This window comes from Herpailurus yagouaroundi, unplaced genomic scaffold (genome assembly GCF_014898765.1).
Source record: "Herpailurus yagouaroundi ecotype Mexico unplaced genomic scaffold, PumYag 191, whole genome shotgun sequence".
NCBI lineage: Eukaryota > Metazoa > Chordata > Mammalia > Carnivora > Felidae > Herpailurus > Herpailurus yagouaroundi.
Window position 1 is genome coordinate 19,082,481 of NW_024412422.1, and position 21,538 is coordinate 19,104,018.

General features: G+C 61.3%; 1 protein-coding gene and 2 long non-coding RNA genes across 4 annotated transcripts in view; 1 reads left to right on the forward strand and 2 right to left on the reverse strand.

The window, feature by feature from the left end:
* ADGRD1 (adhesion G protein-coupled receptor D1) overlaps positions 1–21,538 on the forward strand; it is a 123,067-nt gene that overhangs the window by 82,612 nt on the left and 18,917 nt on the right. For both annotated transcript variants that reach the window (XM_040444124.1, XM_040444125.1), the window contains 4 exons: positions 1,042–1,165; positions 14,499–14,602; positions 15,832–15,943; positions 17,108–17,261. In XM_040444124.1, the coding sequence (XP_040300058.1) occupies positions 1,042–1,165; positions 14,499–14,602; positions 15,832–15,943; positions 17,108–17,261 (494 nt within the window). The remainder of the gene's footprint in view (positions 1–1,041; positions 1,166–14,498; positions 14,603–15,831; positions 15,944–17,107; positions 17,262–21,538) is intronic.
* Positions 5,794–8,761, reverse strand: LOC121010448 (uncharacterized). Its single transcript, XR_005781167.1, has 2 exons — positions 8,295–8,761; positions 5,794–6,483 (listed from the first exon to the last, which is right to left on the reverse strand). It is a non-coding gene; the product is annotated as an uncharacterized LOC121010448 (long non-coding RNA).
* LOC121010447 (uncharacterized) lies at positions 17,082–18,744 on the reverse strand. Its single transcript, XR_005781166.1, has 3 exons — positions 17,814–18,744; positions 17,422–17,464; positions 17,082–17,190 (listed from the first exon to the last, which is right to left on the reverse strand). It is a non-coding gene; the product is annotated as an uncharacterized LOC121010447 (long non-coding RNA).

The window sequence follows — 21,538 nt, forward strand, 5'->3', positions numbered from 1 at the left end:
GAGATGCCCCGTGACCCTTTCCTGCCCCACCCTCGGCTTCTGTGGCAGAGCCTCACCCGGACTACGTTTGTGTGGGGTGGCAGTGAAAATGCCACCAGGGCGTGCTTCCCTAAGGGACGTGGGCCCCTCCGGGGTGGCCTCGTTTCTCATCTGCTGCATCCACGGCTGACAGTGCCACTAAAACTGAACGTAAAACAAAGAGAAACTCCCATCTGCTACTTTGTTCATCTTTAGGAAAGCTTTCCCCAAGGACCCCACCTTTGGCCGAAGCAAAGATCTGTCTTTGTCCATGAGTCAAAGTTGTCATTTTGGGAGGAACCATGGAAACATCATCTTGAGAGTTAAAAAGTACAAAGAGATGTACTGAAGAAAATCATCATCGCTGATATCGTCACCATAAGAAGGAATAATCATGGTTTGCTTGCAGTCACTTTAAGAAGGGTTACGAGTCCCAGGTCAATACATTGATCTCTAAAAAAGTAAAATGTTGTGAAAAAACCAACATCCCTTTGGCTGCTGTGTCTCATCCTCTCTCGGGAGGTCACCAGTCTGGGATGTTCTCAATAATTCACGTGTAAGTTAGGCCCACGTTCATGGAGAACATACGATCTCTTCTGCTTCACGCTCCGCGTGCCCCGACTGCACCTCGTGCACGCGATGCGTTAGGGCTCGTGTTTTACCCACGTTGATACACGTCCCTGACCGACGTGCTGCATTTTGTCACCTCTGTGTGAGCCACACACTTTGCTCACCCAGCGCCCCATGGCGGCCACGGGGCTGCTTTAATGTTCTGTGGCATCACTCGGCGAGGACCCCTGGGTGTGTCCTCTGGGCTCACGTGTGTCCCCTCGGAGCTCTCTGCAGGTGGGACTGCCAGGTCCAGGACGAGCACATCTTATTTTTCTGGGCCGTGGGCCAGGGGCCTCGGGAGTGTGTCGGCCGGGAGGTTCCTTGCCCTCCTGTCCCTCGTTCCTGTGCCGCCCGGCCAGCACCGGCACGTCCACTCCCTCAGCCGGCTGCCCCTCTCTCCTGTGTCCCCAGCTCCGGAGAAGGGGTCTGGTCCAACCAGGGCTGCGTGCTCGCGGAAGGGAACCTCAGCTACTCCGTCTGCCGCTGCACTCACCTCACCAACTTCGCCATCCTGATGCAAGTGGTCCCGCTGGAGGTAAGAGCCAGGCGCCCGGGTGCCCGGACCCGAGCAAGTGCCCTTCCTACCCCAGGCCGCGGGCGGCTGGGGCGATTTACCTGCCAGAGTCTCGGGCGGGGGATTTCCGCCACAGCGGGGTGGACGGCAGCCTCCACTCGTCAGGGAGACCCTGTGATTAGGGACATTTGGGAAGCTCTGCTTCTCTGGCAGACAGAACAAAAGGAAACAAAGCTTTGCTGCAAGCTTCCTAAGGCAGCACCTGTGCAGACCCCAGGTCCTTCTGGAAGACCTGTGTGCAGGTGGGAGGACAGGTGTGCCAGCATTCTCTGCCTTCGGTCACCGGGCTGAGAAGCCTGTGCTGTGGGAGAGTCGGGGTGTGTCCAGTGCAGCACGGGGACGTCCTCGGCTGTAACCAGGGCGCACGAGCATCCAGAGAAGGTGTCAGGTGGTGACACACAGGTGCACATATGCACTGTGTCCTCTGAGCGTTTCTGCCCTGGGATAAGAGGGGGGCTGCGGGCGGAGCTCTGGACTCTTTCCAGACCTGACTTCCAGCTCCAGGGTTAGCAGGTGCTGTGGTGGGGAAGGGGACATCCAGAACCTTCTGCTGTCCTCCTCTCTCACTGGAGACATGACCTTCCCTGGAGACTCAGGTCAAGGGTGGAGGAAGGCCCTCCTGGTTGGGTTTCTCTGCTTCAGAATATTTAATCTTTATCTCCTGCCAGACCGCACAGTCAGCCCTAGGAGCTAGACGTCATGTTATTGGTTTAAGGCATGCAACGTTTAGAAGACAAAAAAAGTGCTCTTTAAAAATGCAGCTGCCTCAGGATAGGCTCTTCTGAACTGTTATCAGTCCCTGACTCCTGTGTGTGAATGACTTCATTGGCTTCCAGACCCCAAAGGAGACTGAATTTCTGTGTGCGGGCAGGAGGATGGGGAGGAGACAGGGATCGGTCCTCAGGCCCTCGGAAAACCAGGCACCTGTACAGACATGTTTTGTTTATCCCAGACTGTGTTTTGGAAATTGAAAACTCTGACTTACAGCTTTGACTGTCTGGCTCCTCTTGAAGAGTCAGCGGGTTTGGTGATGCTGGGCCGAGCAGAGGCTCCCTCCTCCCGCACAGCCGTGCACCGTCCCCGCTCGGCACACGGCCCCCCCCCCCCCCCCCCCGCCACCGCTCATCGGGGCAGGTGCCCGGAGCCCTCAGGCCCCTGTGCCGTGCCTGGAGAGTGAACTGGGGCCTGGAGGGCCCACTCCGCTATTGGGGCCCGCTGCGCCCAGTGCCACGACCGGCACATCCGGTCCACGGGGCACTGGTGGGAACCTGATGCGCGCAGGACTGTGGAAGTCTCGTTTGGCCTGGCGTCACTTCTCGCAACCCCGGGTCGCCACCTAAAGGCTGGCTCCTCGTCCGTGACCACTGCACGTGCACCTGCCCTGGGGGTTTGGCTGTAAACTAGAGGAACGGTGCGAGTTCGCTCTTGAGGGGTTTGTGTGCTAGTGAGAAGGACAGGTAAGGAAGTGACGTGGATGACGCGCGTGGGGGTGGGAAGGCCTTTTGATCGTGTGGTCAGGAGGGGCCGGGGGAGAAGAATGCCCCAGGCCGCGGCACAACGAGTGTAGATGCAGCAGGCGGGAGGGGGCTCGGGGTGCAGGAGGGGGCTCGGGGGGCTCTGGGCGGAGGTGACGAGCACAGGAAGGGCTCCTGCCTTTGCAGGACGTGCCATGGATTTTGTGTCCGGACTGTGAGTTGCTTATAGAGGCTCCAGAGGGGAGTCCCTTAGGCACACGTGGAAGGGGACTGGCGACTGCTTTCAGGTGTCCTTCAGAACATGCAGAGCTTTGCTGGGCGATGCTGTCACGGGCTTGTGTGCGCCTGGTGCCCCGCGCGGTATATCTGTGTTCGGGCAGGTGTGACCCCCAGGCCGTCCCAGTGGGAGTGACGTGTGGGCAGCAGCCGCCCCTCAGGTGCTGGGCACCCCCTTCCCTTCTGGTCCCTGTCCCCCGGGCCCTCTGTCACCCCCTGGCCCCTGGGGCTCTCTCTCACCCGCTTTCTCTCCCATCCCCCAATCTCTGCCCTGTGCTGCCTGAGTCAGGGCATGGACTCTGGCTCTGCCCCATCAGCAGCCGGGAGGTAAGGGAGGTGGGCCGGGGCCAGTGAGGTGGGGCCAGTGAGGTGGGGTGGAATGGAAAGTTCCAGAACTCCCTGAAGTGCAGAGGGGGCCTCAGCTCCCTGGGCTGCAGGAGGCACCCTGGGACACTCCACCCTTCCCGGTGTCCTGTGCCCACAAACACCCCTCACCAGGGGGCAGGCTGTGGGAGCCGTGCCTGCATTTCTCCCTGGGGGATGTGCCCTTCTCCTCTCCTGTCTTACCAGGGCCTCAGCCTGCATGGCTCCGCCATGTCCCTGTGGGTCCCACGTGGAAGTCAGCGACCCGCCTTAGCTGTTCCGGAGGGGGGAGGCCCCAGGCTCAGAACGTTTGTGTCTGTAGGGCGGGGAAGGTCCCAGGGTGCTGCGGCCAGGTCCCCTCATTTACAAGTGGAGACAGTGAGGCCCAGGCAGGGGGCTGGGCTGAGCTCACTCATTCATCCAACAAGAAATTACTGGATTCGAGGTGACGACCCCAGGCTTTCAAGGCATTGCTCTGGGCCTGGGGAACACAGCCCTGGGACTGTCACGGTGCTTGGGATCTTTAGTGGGGACGCAGACGCTCCACACTTGAAAGCGCGCTCTGTCCTGTGGTGACGAGGACGACGTGGAAACCACGTGGGGTTGGGGAGGGTGCTGTTTGGAAGAGGGCAGCCCGCAGGGCCTCCCTGAGAAGCTGGTGCGTGTGGGCGGCCTCAGGGAGGAGGGCACGGCCGCAGGAGCCTGTGGGGACGGAGCAGGTACGAGGCTTGTGCACAGAGGCAGGGCTGGGTGGCTCTCGGGACGGGTGCCAGGCTCAAAGCCAGAGCTGCAGACTCAAGTGTTGGGGGCAGAGAGGTAACCGAAGTCAGGGAAAATGGGAGTGGGGAGCAGGCCGTGAGCGAGCGCTGGTGTGGACGGGACAGGTGCCCGGCGGGCACCCCGGCCACAGCCTGCTCTCTGTCTCCAGGGGAGCTGCTGTCCTCCCGTCACAGGTGAGGGCCTCGGGGACTTGCCCAAGGTGACTGGGGCACGATCCTAAAGCCGGGGCCCTGCCCCCTGGAAAGGCCGCTGGCGGACAGGCGGGCGCAGGCAGGAAGCCGGCTCTGGGATGTTGGTGGGACAGGAAGTCAGCCAGTCCAGTCAGCTAGAAAAGCCAGTCACAGAGCATTTATGATACAAATCTGTCACCACTCAATGTAGGTGACACCAGATTTGGACAGTCTGTGGGTGTCTTCGTGGAAGCAAATCGTATCTACTCATTGCCGGGAAAGGTTGATTTGAAAATGATTCATAATTATCCGTGCTAAAAATGAACATTCTCAGGAACGTTAAAACATAAAGGCAGTTATCACACTAGATGCCAAATCTGTGGCAGCTAATTTAGTAAGAACAGCGGGACTGGCTTTCTTCTGTCTTCCTGAGCCCCTCCCGGGCTGGGTCTTGGTCCAGGGTCTCTCCTGGGAGCTCACCACCTTCCCTCTGCGTGTCTCCCTGGGCCGCACCCCTCCCGTGAACCCCCCTCCACGTGGCGCCTGGGGCAGCGGGGCCGGGACCCCGAGGGATGTTCCAGGCCTCGCTCTGCTCGCTCTTCTCCGTGGGGCCCCCACCTGTTCGTCAGCAGGACCCCGGCGGGGGCACCATGGCGAGCGGGAAGCAGGCCCGGATGCCCTCCCACTGATTGCTGATCGTGCAGAGTCAACGTCCTAGACACCCCGGCACGGTCCCCGGGTGGCTGGTTTGCGGGGATCCTTCTGGCCCAGAGCACTGGTCACCCTGGCTGTGGCTGGCTTTGGTGGCTGTCACTCCGTTGGACCTTACGTTCTTCTATTAGGAATCATTTAGTTAATATGATAGCCGATACACGTGTGTGTTCTCGACGATCAGGCGGCAAAAAGGAAGGCAGTGTCACCCCATCTGTCTCCTGGTCTCCTGATGCTGCTCCTGCAAAGCCACACCTGTTCCAGCGTCTCCCCTCCTCCCGGAAATGTTCCCCTCTCCCCCCGCGTGTGTGCACCCCACACGGGCTCAGGGCCGTCTCTCCCGTGGGCAGTGTGTCCCCACGTGTGCCCACACGTCCGCTTCGTCCTTGCCGCACCTGCTGCACATCAGGAGCCCGGGCTCGGAGGGCCCTCGGCCGGTCACCTGCTGATGGGCTCCAAGCTGGCTTCCCGTCCTTGGTTCTTCGCTGCAGCCCAGCAGGGCACCGTCCGTACACTCTTCTCTAGGATGACTTCCTGGCAGGGGGACCTGGGGGCACTTACGCTGCTCTCGGGGGATCCTGTACCAGTTTATACCTCCTCCGACGGCGGACAAGAATGGGTGACTTTGTTGTAAACGTGAATCCCAAAAACTCAGCCCCAGCACTTCCCGAGCTAAGTACACTTCGGACGGGGCTGGGGAATAGCCCCACCTGTAGATCTGGGGCCACGTTCATCATGAGTCGTGATGCCAGGCACCTCCCAAAAGTCACTTTCGCCAAGAATCCCAAGAAATTAGATTTTTTTTTTTTTTTACACTATTGGATAAAATTATCTTCAGGTTAATTTTGGAACGGTAGTTTCCGCGAATAGCCAAGAAAATTAAGGAGAAGAACAGGAGAGACTTTGCACGGCAGAGTGGACCCCTGTGAAGCCTAGTGGCCAAAATAACTTGGTGTCGACATAAGCCCAGGAAAGCAGATACGCGGAACAGACCCCAGAACAGACCGAGACTTTCAGTACACCTGTGAGAATCTATGTCGTAGAATTCAAAGAATGAGGAAATAAGATAACACGTAAAGTCAGAGCATTCACAGCCTCGTCTGTAGTGGAGGGAACAGAATAACAGAAGTGTTAACCTAATGCCAAGGAGCGCACAGGTCCCGATACCTCTACGCCAAGGAGGACGGCCCACCTCCGCTCCTCTGTCAGCAGGACAAGGACTCCACCAAGGATGGACGTGCAGCTGTGAGAGTGAGTTGGAGGGACCGGCTGGCCTGGAGGGACTTCCACGGCATCGTTATGTGCAAAGGGCAGGGTGCAGAGTAGCGCCCAAATGTCTCCTCTTTATAAAGTCGTGTGAGGTCCCCGTGCACGCGCTCAGCGACGTGAAGTGATGTCTCGCTGTGTGATCGGAAGAAAGGTACAGAAGTGCCTTCTGGGCTGTCGGGGTTGGGAGACGCTGGACCGCAGTCCCAGCCCGTGTGCTAAGCCCCTGTGTGTGCATCTGTGAGGAATTAGGGAACGTGATTGAATAAGAAAATCAGCAGCCGGAAGAGGCCGTAGGCAAGGCCTGCTCGTGGGTGCGGGGCTTCCCTCCTCCTGACACCCAGTGGCTTGGTTGGAGCCTGGCGCGAGGCAGAGGCCGCGTGGTGTGAGCAGCATGTGGAAGAATGGGTCCGTTCCGCGGGAGAGGAGCTTAGGGAGACCGGGAAGCCGTGTCCCCCGATGCCAAGTGTGGCCGCATCAATAGTAAGCCTGACTCGTGCTGCCATAACGGCTTGGGCACACGGACCTGTTCGCCACGTTCAAGGGGAGGTAGACGGGCGCCGGACTGGTCACCTTTCGGGACCGGCCAGCAGAGGCACCGGGGACGGGGGGGAGCCGGGCCCTGCTGTGGTGGGTGCCGCGTGGCTGGCCCAGCCAGGACCCAGGAAGGGGTGGGGCCGCAGTAGCCGGCTCAGAGATGAATCCTTAGGAAGGGGAATCGGAACTGGCAGGATTTGGCGGAGGAGGAGGGGCTGACGTGGGGACCAGCCAGTCCCACCTGTTTCCAGGCCCCCCACCCGAGGTGCACGTTCCGGGGGGACAGTCTGGTTGTCTGCACGGTGATGGGCGGCCCCACCGAGGCTGCCCCCGTGGCAGGGTAGTGGTGGGCACAGTCCCTGAGCTGGCGGATGCCCAGAGGCCCCCTTGCCCACCCCTTGGCTCCTCCAGTGGGTCAGCTGTCCCGGAGCTGCGGATGGGGGGTCGTCGCAGTGAAGGAGCAGATCTTTGAGGCGGAGCCGCAAACCCCAGCCCCGGTCTGGCGGCCGGCCGGTGGGCCTTCCTCCTTTAGCCCGTTGTCAGTATTTCGAGAGTCCGAGAAATTATCTAAAATTTTTGATTTTGGTTTTCTTCAAAAAACAAAAAGTCTGTGCGCCCGGAGCTTCCTGACAAGCCGCTGCTGCCCCTCCCCGGCTCCGCTTTGCCGCCCTCCCCGTGCCTGGGGCTCAACCTCTCTGCTCCTCCTCGTGGTTCGCACGGCCCTTCTGCTTCTCGAAAGACAGCAAAGTCTCTCTCACGCTTTCCTGGGAGAGGAAGTGACATATGCACTAAACGGGGCTTTTGGAAAAAAGCGGAAGGTAAAGGTATTTCTTTTTGGAAGGACAGTTGCACTTGGTTATGATGTACGCAAGCTCCCAGGTGGCCTTGCCAGTTTGTGCGAAAAGCCTCTCGGGAGCCGTCGGGGTCTGTGGTCTGTGACTCAGAGGAACCCGTGTCCCGAAGCAAACTCCAGGCTTTTCTGGGCATTTCTAAATCTGGCCGCAGGGTGGGGAAGGAAGGGCACCGCTGGGGCACACCACGCCGCCTGAGGCGGGAGCTGCAGGGCGTGTGTGCGTGCGCACGGGTGAGGGTGTGTACATGTGCGTGCGTGTGGGCTGGTGCATGTGTGTGTGTGCACGTGTGCTGGCGGGCGAGTGTGTGTGTGCGTGCGTGGGTGTGCAGGGGTCTCATCTCCCCTCAGGCTCTCTGCACTCGGGCCCCACGGTTACAGGACCCGTGCTTGGCGGCCACCCGCCAGATGCAGCTGCCTGAAGCCACTCGAGGGCTCTGGCCTGGCCGCCAGGGAGGACGCGGGTGGCTGTAGCGTGAGGACCTAACGACGCGGCCGCACTGGGGCTAACACGCCTGCTCTCGGAGCTGTACTTGTGGTCCCGGTGGGCCTGTCAAGAGCGGCCGTGCAGGCGCTCAGATGTGTGGGCGGAGGTGGGCACGGTTCACCATCGGGAAGCCGGCCCCTTGGTCGGGCGGTCCCCGTGTGCGCATGTTACTTACCCGTGGGAGCACCTCCTGTTGTGTGGCTCTGCCCCCCCTCACCGGGGTGCGGTCAGCAGGGGCCCTGCTCTGGCTCCTGGTCAGCCAGCTCGGCCTGCGGCCAGTGCCTGCTCCGAGCCTCGGCCTCCCCGTCTGTGACGTGGGTTCCTCTCTCCATGGAGCTGTGCTGGGGATCGTGCCCAGCCCTGAGCACTGAGTTCTGAGCACCCGGCCCCAAGAACTGAGCCCCAAGCATCAGCCTAACTGAGGTGACAGTGACTTCCAAGGGAGTGTGAGGGTGCCCCGGGGTGACCAGGTGGCTGAGGAGCCTGGAGGCGTCCTGGGGGAGCAGGAGTGGGCTGTGTGCGGCTGGTGTCAGCACGGAGCCTCCCCGTTCTTCATTCTTTTGAGGGATGGCCCTGGGGGACCCTGGGGGATGCTGGGGGACCTGTCTCCCTATTGATGGCCCTCCCTGCACCCCCCAGGCCCCTGGCTCTCTCTCCCCTGCCCCTCCCGCCCCTCCCCTGCCCCCTCCCACCCCTTCCCACCCTCCCCTGCCCCCTCCCACCCCTTCCCACCCTCCCCTGCCCCTCCCACCCCTTCCCACCCTCCCCTGCTCCCTTCCATCTCCTGCCTGCCCGGCTCCCTCCTCGGCTCCCCACTCTGGTGGCCTGGCTGCCTCTCTGGGGCCAGCATGTTGCCTGCAGCCCCATCCCTCCCCCCAGGACCCCTGTCACACAAGGAGGCCCCCATGCTCACCTGGGATGTGTGGAAGCAGGCCCCAGAGGCGGGAAGGAACCCGAGGGAGAAGGACCATGCTGTGGAGGCGGCAGCTGGCTGGGTGCTGCCGGGAGCCGGCCCTTGTGCCAGCCAGGCCTGCAGTCCTGGCCACGGGCCTCACTGGAGTCAGGCCCCTCCTGCCACATTTCATTCTCCTCCCTCCTCCCGCCAGACCCAGGTTGCTACCGTTAGAGGAAGGAATTGCTTCCTTTACCGGAGACGCCTCTGGAAGAGGCCTCTGCTCGGGTGCCGCGTGGGGGCTGGAGCTGCCCCACAGAGGGAGGCCGACAGTGGCCTCGGGACCCTTGTACTCCTCAGGCTAAGGCCGAGGGCGGTGGCCGGGAGCGGGGACGCAGGGTGACGAGCCATGGGGAGCAGCAGCGCCCCTGTCCAGGAGGGTCTGACGTGAGGGACCCAGAGGCCAAGGGCTCGGTGCGGTCAGGCGGTTGGCTCCGGGCCGCCAGGCTGAGCTGAGGGCCGGAGCTGTGCTGCTGTGGTGGGGGAGCCCGGACACGTCCACCGCTTCTCGTCAGAGGCGTCCTGACTCTGCACCGTCGGGGGAGCCCAGGCGGAGAGGGGCCGCCTGGGAGCCAGGGGCCCTGCAGGAGCCTGAGGCCTCTTCCTAGGCCTGTGACGGAGAGCCGGGACAGGAGAGCACGGATGCTTCGTGTCGTAAAGGTGAAACACGGGCCGGGAGGATGCCACGGTACAGAGAGCAGAGGGTGAGCACGAGGCTGGCTCTTCTCCCCGCGGGAGGCAGGAGCATGTGGCCCTCTGTTCTTGCCGCGGAGGGGAGCTCGCTCTGCACACCTTGGAGGCTGTGCCTCGGTGTGCCGACCCGCCTCACGGGTCTTGACCGTGGCAGGATTGCCCCCGGTCTCCCCCGGCCTCCGTGGGTAGACGTTCAGGCGTCCACAGCCCTTGGCCTCTGCTGACGTTACTGACTGTTCGCGGGTGCGTCCCTACGGTGGATCCCCGAATCCAGCTGTGTGCAGATGTATATCGGCACAGGTGTTCGAAGCTACCGTTGGTGGGGCCCGCTCCAGCCCACCTCCTGCAGGGAGGGTCTGGTGGCTGCTGGGCTGGGTCCCCGTCTCCCCGGGCACACGCCTCCCCCGACAGAATGTACAGGCTTTGCAGCAATGTTGAAGCCCCCCGCCCCCCCCCCCCCGGCACGTATAAAGCTGGTGATCACACAGTTTCTGTCAGCATCTTGGGGGCCGGCAGCCTCCCAGCCCGACCGTCAGCCTCAGGGGCTGGGGTCCTTTAATGAGGTAGGTAGCTTGAGGAAGGCAAGTCACAAGTGTTTTTAAAGACACAGGAGCCCCCTCTCTGTGCACGGGGGTGGGGGTGTGTGTGGGGAGATGCCACTGGGTTCGCGCCCGAGGAATCCCCGATCCGGCCCCCGGGACTGCCCCTCAGCCAGCCAAGGAGCTCATTTCTGCTGTCCTCAGGGCTGCGGGCTTGAACCCGCAGCCTGGACTCTGCAGGGGGTGCCGGCTGGCGTGCAGTCGGCACAGGTACAGCTGGCGAAGCCCCGGGACCGTCACCAAACACGGCCGCCCCTGGAGCCACGTGCTCGTACTGGGCCCAGGCTGAACGAAGGTGTGTGGCTCAGCGGGGGGCCAGAGGCTCCTGGGAGCTGGCTTCTGGCAGCCGGGAGACAGGACGTTGGGGCAGAGCTGGGGCGGGCCGTGGAGGCGGAGGAAACCGCGCGGGTCAGGAGCCGTGAGGGGCCCCGGTGAGGGGCTGCTGGTTCCCCATTTGTCCTCTGCCCCGCTCGGCCTCGGTTCCCTTGACAACTGGCTTCCCCCCGGGTGTAGCCGAAGGGAGACAGGCACACTGCGGTCTGCCGGGTGCGCCCGGCCTCGCTGGGCCCCTTCCGCGGGCAGGTCTGCTATGGCGTCCGCCGGGCTCTGCTCCTGTCCCCTCCTCCCCTTGACCTTCCTGCCCCACGGCGTTGGGGCTGTGGCTGTCCTCCGGGGTGCCTCGCCGTCATTCCTCTGCTTTTCTAGGGTTCCCCACCCCCTTGGGACCCACTTCCCACGCCAAAGCCCGTCTACCAAATCCCGGGAGGGCCCTGCTCTCCTGTCTGGACCCTCCCGATGGAGCAACCAGGTGGTGAGCCGGAGATGCAGGGCGAGGGAAGGAATCTGGGTCTCATCTGGGGCAGTGGCCGGGGCAGTGTCCTGCCTGGGGGAGACCTGACCGAGGGGGCCTGGATGCAGTGGGGGGCGGGGAGAAGCTGGAGGGAGGAGAAGGTGGAGGCTCTGGAAACTGAGAGAGGACGGGCTCGGCTCGGGTTAGCAGGGGAACCAGCAGCACTGGGCAATGGGCGGCCTCTGAGGGCGGGGGAGGGGCCCCAGGGACCCTCAGATCGGAGGCGGGGAGGGGGGGTGAGAGCTGCCACCCCTCACTGCGCTCTCCAGGCGCCTGCGCCGTGGCCCCGGTTTGTTTCCATCGGGCCTCATCCAAGCTCGGAACGACCGACCTTAGTCATTCACTCGTACCTTTGTCTGCTTCCCCGCTGCGTGTGAGCTCCGTGCTGGGCACACGGTGGTGCTTAACGCATGCCTGTTGCACCCGGAGGCACAGGCCCACCGCCTCTCACTGGCTGTGCCCTTTCCCCTGCTGCCCTCCTGCTGGGCTGCCATCAGGACTCCCTGTGCGCACCCAGCAGGCGCCCAGTGAGGGCTGGCGGCGGGTTGGGCAGGTGTGGGTGTGGGGCCAGGGCTGGACTCTGTGTATCAGAAGCTCCAGGCTGAGCGGCCGGCAGAAAACAGGCGGGTTTCGGTGCGTGTGGCCGACGGGCCGCGGCACGCACACCGGAAGCTTCTGCTCCGCGCCGCGAACCGGCCCACACTAGAGCCCCGGAGCCCCCTCAGTCAGCAAGTGGAGGGGCACGTTCCTGCTGTGTCCACAAGATGCGTATGCAGGCTGATGTAGGTTAAGGAAGTCTTTCGTGGGGGGCCGGTGAGGGGGGTGAAGCTGGAGACTTTCCCCCACCCCCAGCCTTCAGCAGACGCCTCTGGACACCAGTGTTCTCAGAGCTCTGGGTCGTGACACAGCAAGAGATCCATTAACGGGAGCTCACCAGCTCTCTGGCAGAAAGATCTAGGTGGCAGTGGGGCGGGGAAGAGCTGGGGCCCCGCGGTGTGGAGATTCGTGTGGACTTGGCTCGGGGCCAGAAGGGGGAGAGGGCGTCACAGAGCCAGGCACTGGGGTCACCCTTCACTTGCTCGTATTTCCGTGGTTGTTTAAATTCATTTCCATGTGGCAGGTGCCACAGAGGTGGCCCTTAGTTCCTGCGAAGAGCTGAGAGTCCGGGATGTCCGTAAACTCTGGAATCTGATGCTTGTCCACATCTCCAGGCAGAGCTAGTTGTGACGGTGACAGTGACACTTTCTTTTCTTTTTTTTTTTTTGGAAGTTTATTTATTTTGAGAGAGACAGAGAAGAGGAGGCAGAGAGAGGGAGAGAGAAAGAATCCCAAGCGGGCTCCACGCTGTCAGCACAGACCCTGATGCAGGACTTGAACTCACGAACCGTGAGATCGTGACCTGAGCCGAGACGGAGTCAGACGCTTAACCGACTGAGCCACCCAGGTGCCCCTAATGGTGACAGTGAGACTTCAGTTGCCTGTGACAGCAAGAAAGGGGACCTTCCCTGTTCAGTATTAGTGTTGCGTATTCAGTTTTATTCCCAGCTTCTGGAAATTAGCACCTTCTCCTCTGAAAGAGCACGTCCAGAACCATCTCTGCAGGTGTCGGGAGTTGCCCCCCTCCCTGAGAGTTGGAGAAGTGATGAGTTAAACATAGCTAAATATTTTGGGTGGACCCGCAGGATTTCTCAGAAGACTTGCACTGCTCATATCCACCTGAAGTCTTTGTGGGGACAGAGAATGTGGTTTCCCTAACCGTGTCTGACACCGGAGACGTCACTCCACGGGGGATTTGCTAACAACATGTTGCGGGAACAAGAGTCTGAGGCCGTGTGGCACGGGCAGTTGGCTCTGTTCGCCTCCCTAGGGTGTCTGATGGATCGGAACACCTCCGGCCTGCCCATCTGCTGGGAGCGGGGGGAGAAGTTTGGGGTCCAGATCCTGGGATGTGGCTGAGAATGTAGCTGCGGGAACACACTGGTCCCCACACGTTCTGCCCACCTAGGGAACCCACGTGGGTAAACAGGAGGTGACTAATGAGGGCTCGCCCCCTCCTGCATCTGGGGCTGCGGGTCCAGGCTTCTTCCCCACCTCCATTCCATCACGGCTCTAAAGTGTTTCGTAGCCCCTGGGGAGTCAGTTGACCAGCAGTGAGTCACAGATCTGGAAGAAGTAAAACCCATTAAGTTGTCCGTCTTCAGGCGCAGTCCCGCTGGCTCCCAAATTGCTCTGCACGATCCACTTACAGTCCCCGGAATTGGGGCCTCCTGGGCCTGCAGCCCTCCCGGCAGCCCTCTTACATCCTAGGACTTGCCTCCTTTTATTCCCGATTAGGTCCTGACGAGCGGAGGCCGAGGCCCCGCGGTGTCGAGGCTGAGGTTGGAGGGACCTTGATGTCTGGTGTCCAGCGTGGATGGACATCGGCGAGGGGGAGGGGGCTTCAGCTGGGTCTGTGATACAGACAGAGCCAAATCCACCACAGGAAGCACAGCAGGACCTCCTGCAGGGACAGGCACTGGGAAGCTGGTCTCCCGGGAGCGACTTAGGGAGCACAGAGCGTTTTGGAGCCCAGGGGCAAGTGAGCCTGACCCGAGGCTCCGGCTCCTTGGGCCGAGGGAGCCACCGTTTGGGGTCGTGTTGCTAGGTGTGCCGTGGCCCGTGTCACCCTCCTCCGTGGCCCGTGGCACCATCCTCTGTGGCTTTGCATCCGATTTGTTTACCGTTCATTTACCAAGTTCGTTACGCACTACTTGATATCAGGGGTAATAGCCACCCCCACACAGACTCGCAGAGGGCATGTCTCGTCTCCCTGGCGCTGCTCTAAGCTCCGTAGCTGCATAAGTCCGTGGGGTCCTCAGCAAGCAGTCACACCCCACCTGGGTCATCCGCTGGGACTCTGTGGGCATTATGGCTCTGAGGTCAGGGGCTTCATCAGCCCTGGATGCTGCAGTGTAGACCAGGAGGCATGGGGTACAGCTCGGCAGTGGGGGCAGGACGGGTTGGGAGGGCAGGGGTTAGGCCTTTGCAGGGCAGAGGCTGGATGGGCAGAGGAATTGGAGGCATTGGTGGGGTGATTTGGGTGGAGTATTTCCAGAGAGACCCAAGGGCCGATGCCATGGGACTGGACGGACCTGTGTTGGTGGCGTTAACAGGGCATCTGGGGGAGACGCAGGACCTGGTGGTCACCAGCACGTGAGCGCTGGGACCAGCCCCTGGGGCCCTTTCCAATGGGAGCCCTGTCGCCGCAAGACCCGCGCTGACCCCTCTGCTCTGCCTCCCACGCAGCTCACACAAGGACAGCAGGTGGCGCTCTCGTCCATCTCTTACATCGGCTGCTCCCTGTCCGTGGTCTGCCTGGTGCTCACGCTGGTCACCTTCGCCATGCTCTCGTGAGTCATCCTCTGCTCTGCCCCCTCCGTGTCCAGGGAGGTCTGCCACCCTCGTGTAAATGTCAGCGCCGCCTGCCCCACTTTGATTTCCCTCTGGCATTTGTGGTCATGAGGTGGCAAATGTCTGGTCATTGTGCATTACAGTTGGACAGCTGTTCCAGAGTTACTTTTCATTTTGAGATCCAGGGTGCAGGGAGGGTTTGGGGGTGCTAGAGAGGAGGGAGGAGGGAGGCAAGAGGGGCTACGGGATTGGAGGGCACCCTGCTCTCAGTGAAGCTCGAAAGTTCTGGGAGGGTCTCCAGCCCACAGACTTTCTGGCCCTTGGACTCCTGAGAGCCAGAACTGAGGACCTCCTCCCCCAAGGTAGCAAAGCCGCGGCTCCATAGGGGGCCCTGGTGTCAGCCCCTGGGGAGGCAGGAAGGCGCTTTGGTGATGACACCCTGGCCGCTGCTCAGGGCCATTGGCCTCACACACGAGGCGGGGGGGGCTCCTCCCTCTGGGGCTGCTTGGGAGCCTGTCTCCCCCACCTGCTCTGCAGGCGGGTGATGCTCCAGGGGTTCCTCGGGGAGCCCAGTATCCCTCCTCGCCTGCCCTGGCTCCCTCAGGACACCTGCCCCTGGCCCGACTGTGACCACGGCGTCCCCGGGCCGGCAGCTGCAGCATCAACATCATCAGCAGGGAGAGGCTCTCAGCTTCCCAGAGCGCTGGGAACACGGGGAGGCCAGGGCAGTGGCATCCAAGGCCGGCAGGAGGAGCCGGGGCCCGTGTTGAGCTGGGACATTCGTTCTTTGGTTCCGTCATCCCTTGGCTTTGCTCAAGAAGCCCAGTGCCCAGGAGCAGGAGCACACGCTCCCCGGCCAAGGGAGATGAGGTGGAGCTACTTTCCTGGCAGGAAGTCCTCCCCAGGGGCAGACCTGGCAGGTGTGGCTGGTGCAAATCTGAGCCCGGAGAGGGCTGGGTGTTTGAGAGCTGGAAGAGGGCACTGTGAGCGGGAGTAGGAGCAAGGAATGAACTGGGTCAGAGCAGGGGCCAGGCTGTGCAGCCCTGAGGCCCGTGGAAGGAGCTGGCTGGTTTCTAAGAGCAATAGGGAGCCACTGAGGTTTCACAGTGGGAAGTGACCGCATCTAGGTGGGCTTCCTAAAGGCCTGTTTGGCAGCCCTCGGGGGAGTGATAGGGAGCAGCTGGGGCTGGGCCGGGCCGGGGCCTCACCCCTACATCTCTGCCCTCAGCTCGGTCAGCACCATCCGGAACCAGCGCTACCATATCCATGCCAACCTGTCCTTTGCTGTCCTTGTGGCCCAGATCCTTCTGCTCATCAGCTTCAGCTTCAAGCCTGGCACAGTGAGTAGGCCCCCTCGGTCCCTCCCTCATCCTTCTGATGTCACCCAGGCTGGCACCTTCTGCTGGTTTCTTCAGAACTCAGACTGCATCCCCCGGATAGAGCAGGGGCTTGTCTAGGAGAAGCGGAGAAGGCAGGCCTGGGCTGGGCTCTCTGCTCCCCATGGGCTCAGTAGGGAAGATGAGCTTCTCCTCCCCCTAGGGCCCTCCTCCTCCCTCTAGGGTCCTGGCGGCGTGGGGGGCATGATGTGGAGAGCTGACGCAGACCAGCCCTCTAATCCTCGAGAAAGGCCCAGGCTGTGCAGTCCTAATCTCCTGCTTAGAGATGTGGGAGGTGGTTACAGCAATTTGCCCATAATGACAGGTGGCAGGAGCTTTGCGGCAGACATAGAGTGGCCGTGGGTGTCGGTCCCAGAGCGGCTGGTGGGCAGACGGTGCTCCCCTTGGGACGTAGAGACGCGAGCTGCGCATGCTTGATACTTGCCTCTGATGCGCATGTGGGGGCAGATTAGGGACCTCCAGCCGCGTCCCTGGAAACCAGGTGCAGAGCACACGATGTTGTCCTAAGAATGAGCTGATTGGGGAGCACTGTGAAAACAGAGCTTGGAGCGCCCGACATAATCATGCCATTTCTGTCTTCAATTCTTTTACTTTTTTCTCCTTATTTTTATTATTTGAAGGTAGTATATAAATTTATATCCCTCCTCCCATCATTCTGCCCCCTTCCCGGCCTCTGTGGACACGGGCATGGGATCGGGGCACCCCTGCTGCGGCCTAAGCCGGTCGGGGTTGCTGGTCCAGCTCGGGTGCCTGCTCATAGCCGCCGGCCCACGTGGCTGACAAGCCCCAGGCTCGCGCGCTGGCTGCCGGATGGCTCCGCCCATTCCCCAGAGCCCACCCCATTGGCCGGTCTGCTCACGTGTCCACCTCCAGCCAATCGTGCTGCACGCTCGTGTTTATGCTGATTGGCCGCGCCTGATCGCCCGCTCTCTCCTGAACCAATCGCTGTGCGGGAGTCACCCGCCCCAACCCTAAACCGGGGGGGGGGGGGGAGGACCCCGCCCCGCTCTGCTTCGCCGGGAAATGAGGGCACGTGAGCAGCAGATGTTCCGGAATTGGACGCAGGAACCGCCAGAGCGATGTCCGCTTGTGTGTCTTCGCTCCCAGGTCCCCTGCCAGGTGCTGGCCGTGCTCCTGCACTACTTCTTCCTGAGTGCCTTTGCCTGGATGCTGGTGGAAGGGTTGCATCTCTACAGCATGGTGATCAAGGTCTTTGGCTCAGAGGACAGCAAGCATCTCTACTACTATGGGATAGGATGGGGTAGGTGGGGATGGAACGGGGCAGGTGGGGATAGGGGGCAGGTGTGTGGAGTACAGGGGGGCGGGATGGGGAGGCGGGGATAGGAGGGGCAGGTGGGGATATGGGGCAGGTGGGGGAGGCAGGAGTAGGTTGGATATGATTTCATCTTCACATGACACACCTCTAAGAAGCCAGGTGCTCTTAGACTTGAGCTTCCCCATGCTCTGTTAAAAAAAAAAAAAAAAAATCCGTTCCCACAGAGCGTGCTTGGAGTTCTCTGTGCTAATGGCCTGTATCCCCTGCACCTGGGAAGAGTTCCCGCGGCTCTGGAGCTAGGGCAGGGACCGTGTCTCATTCCTCTTGGACTGGCACCTCAGCATTAGAGCGGGGCCCTGGGAGGGGGGACAGCCTCTAATGCCGGCCTGCCTCTCGTAGCATAGAGCCTCTGCCCTGCGAGTGCCCTGAGGGGAGGGCAGTCAGGGCCCGGTGTCCTCAGCCAGGCACAGCAGGGACATGCACACCGGACGTGGCGGCTGGATGGAGAAAGGGAGGTCTGGTCGCTGCTGCTCTTACCTGGAGTAGAGTTTCTGCAGGAGACACGCAGGTGGCCCACCCCTGTGACACAGTGTAGCTCTCGATGGGCCCAGGGACGGGGAGCAAGTCTTCTTCTTACCAAGACTTAGTAGGTTTTCTTGAAGAAGGTTTTCCCAGTTTGTTGTATGCTCTTAGGAAAACACACAGAGTCGTTTGGTGGTTGTGGGATTTTGAGGCTACTTTTCACCAGTTAGGATGGTCTCCCCGAAGGGCAGGTCTGTGGAGCAGCTCATGGCTTCATTCTGGAAGCCCCCTCCGCACTGACTGGACTCAGTGAACTTCCTTGTTGCCCACCCCATCCCGAGGAGTCCCTGCTTCCTGCCGGAGTCTGCGTAGAGCAGGCTGTGTCACTGACACCTGGCATTTTTGCATTTGCTAGAAACGTTCACCGACTGTTCGGGACCTACTTGCTACTTGTTCCTGGTTTTCTTCCCATGGATTTAGTTTTCACGGTCCTCATTGTGCAAGGAGAAGATAAACATGTTTATTTTGTGCTGGGAGCTGCTTGATGGGATGTGTTTGGGGGGTGGTGGACGAACACTCTATACCCTCATGGCTTCCGCAGCCGCCTCCCAGCTGCTGGGGCCACGCAGGGAGCTGGGCCGGGATGTCCCCCTCCCCCTCGGTGAGCGCCCCCAGAGCCTGTGCCCACCCTGGGCTCTTATTCGGGCTGCAGGATTAGAGGAAAAAATAAATTATTTTTACCCGTATTTAAAAATTGAGAGAGTTCATATAAATCATAGAGATCTTTAGAAAAGTGAGGTAATCTGGGAATCCCGAGTCTATAATCCTGTGTGATGGCATTGTCTGGGCCTGTGTCATTTCTCATACTGATGTAGTCCCTGCGGGTCCTTGAGCGAGCGGCCCCTGATGGAAGCTGTCTGCAGAGAGAGCCCTGGGCAGGGATCCCGCAGCCTGCGGCCTCTGTCTCCCATCAGCTTTTCCCTCGCTGATTTCCTCAGGGCTTGCGAGCTGCAACTCTGGTTCTGATTGGGGTAGAGTTCGCTTTGGGTTGCAGTAAAGACAGTCTGCGGGCAGCGGGGCTCCCTCTGCCTTCAGTTCCTAATTAAGAAGGAGCCGGAGGCTGACCCGGGGCACGGGGACACCTTGCTGCAGGAGCGCCCCTCTGACAGAGGCTTCTTCCCGCGGCGTCCGCCCTGGTCTTGAATCCCTGGGGACTGTGTTTCAAAGCCAAGTGGGGGGTGGTGCTGTTGAATCAAGAGCATACCTTGAGGTTCTGTTAGATGTCAGGCCCTTACAAGTTAGGACTTGTAAGGTGAGTGAACTGTTATCTGTCCCCCAAGCATCCCTGTGAGAGCAGGAGGAGATTATGATAACCGTGTGCAAGTTTACTTATCTGTGCAGTAGACATACCTCTGAGTACACAGAAGTGACAGACGTGCAGCTTGCTTTATTTTTCTCTGTCACAACTTAATGTCTTTGGTGAGTTCCTGCTCATCTGGGGCACACACTTAATCGTAGTTAATTCTGGGCCCCACCTGCCCTTGGTTGATCTGGAGCTCCAGGAGCTGGCGCGGTGCTGAGGTGCAGGTACACGGCCAGGGCAGGACAGGTGCAGGACCGCAGGTGCACGGGCCGCTGAGCAGTGCCCAGCTTTCCTTGCCAGAAAGCCGCATGCCTTTACCTCCCGTTTCCGCTCCGTATCCCTGGCGGCCACGACAGTGGGAGGGGCAGTGCCCATGGCAGTCCCGGGGGGCGGAGGGGTCTCTGCCTAGAGCTGGTGCTGGTTGCTGGGAGAGAAAAGCGGACGTGGAGGGGCATCACACCGAAAATTAACTTCTCGGTCCAGAGAGGCGCATGTCACTTCTATCCACAACCCGTGGCCCAAAACGAACCTGGTGGCCCCAACGGCCTTGGGGCGACGTTTGCGAAACCTCCACACGCCCAGAGAAGCATCCAGAAGTCCGTGGCAGATGGCACCGGGGACCCAGGCAGAAAGGCAGACCACTTGTCTCCTGGCTTCCTCTGCTTTTCTTTGTGAGACCTTCTCCCTCAGCTCTTTGCTTGTCCTGGCTGGTAGCTCCCTCCACCCCTCCCTGGGGAATCAAGGGGCCCGCTGAAGGTCACCTCTGAAGGTCGCCACATTCCAAAGAGGGTGCGTCTACAACTCCGTGAGGTAAACATCCATGCGGCAGGGCCGGAGGAACCCCGATTGTCCGCAGAGGCCCGTCATGACCCTGCACGGTTACCGGGATTCGAGTTTCTGGTGATGGCAACAGCAGAAGGGGAGCCAGAGTAGCTTAATAGCAGCACACGGATTATAGGGATTGGCCGTACATGTGGCCGCATCGCATGGGGTCCTCACGACAGCCTGGTGACCCGGGTGCTCTCACGTGCATTTCCACAGTGAGACCGTGGAGGCTCCGCGAGGGTCAGGCACTTCCTTGAGGCCACACAGCGGGTCTGGGGCGGCCCCGGGAACAGAGCCAGGCATCCCGTGGCCCGAGAGCCCAAGCTTGCCTGCTGGCTGTCTCCTCAGCCTCGTTCTCCCGCCTCTGAACACACACACTCAGCCAGGTGCTGGGCTCCTGCCGCGTGCCTCAGAGACCGCAGAGAGTGGGGGACCCTCTTCTCGGACAGACCCTCTGTCACTGCCCCAGGGGGCGGCCCCTGCCGGACGGAGGGGGATGTGGGAAGAAACGGCGAGGGAGCCGCCAGCATCGCCTTTGGGATCAAAGGAATCGTGTATGCAGAAAATGCACCTGTCACTCATCCATTTCACTTCAGGCAGCAAAGGGATGCCGACCACTGCCATGGGCCGGGACCGGGGGCGGGAGGGTGCGGGCCGTGGCTTAGAGTGAAGGCCTTGGCCGCCCACTTTGAAAATACCTCTCCAGAAGCACCTGCGGTCCTTGCCACACCTTCCGGAACCCGCCGGGATGGGGCCCTGTGCCCGCTTGCTGTCCTGTGGACCCAGAGAAAAGACTCCGGCATCCGCCCTTCCTCAGCAAGGTGGGGCGCCGGGTGGCTGGTGGTGCCTCGGGTCAATGCCTCCTCGCCATCTCGGGTGCCACATGATCTTCCCACACCAGATGAGCCGGGCGGCGAGGATGCCCTGTGTCATGTGTGGACACCGAGGCCCCAGGGAAAACAGTCCCTGGTGCGCCGTCTCCTGTCACGTGGTCCTGGGGCCGCCCAGGCGGGAGCCGCGACCCACGGCACCGGGGCCCAGCTCGCCCGTGGAGCACGCAGGTGTGACGGAGGGCCACGGTGAGGGCTCCTCTGTGGGCCGGGTGGCTCTCCCGGACGTTGTGGAACACATTTGAATTGCTTAGACATCAGAACAGTGGCTCAGAGCTAGGACCGACCTGCAGAACTCCTATTCCGGGACGCCGTTCAAGACTGAAATCAGAAGGGCAGGGAAGCCGCCGCTGTGAGCGCCCGACAGAGCTGGGGCACAGTTCCCTCTCCTTCCTCTGGGGCCCCGGAAGCTCAGCGCAGGCAGGTGGGTCCCCGTGTGTGGTCACCACCGCCAGCCTCCATTCTGGGAACAAGCAAGATGCAGCCCTCCCTGTCTGGCGCCCTGGGAAAGCCGGCCAGCGGGTGGGTGGATCCTTCGCCGCCCTTGCCCTTGGCCCACCCTTCAGGGCAGGGGTGGGGCTGCTGTGCGGGTGTCTGTCGACAGAGGCCCCGGGATGCGCCGCTCTTCTGCCAGGCAGAGCCGGTCCTTTTCAGAAACAGGC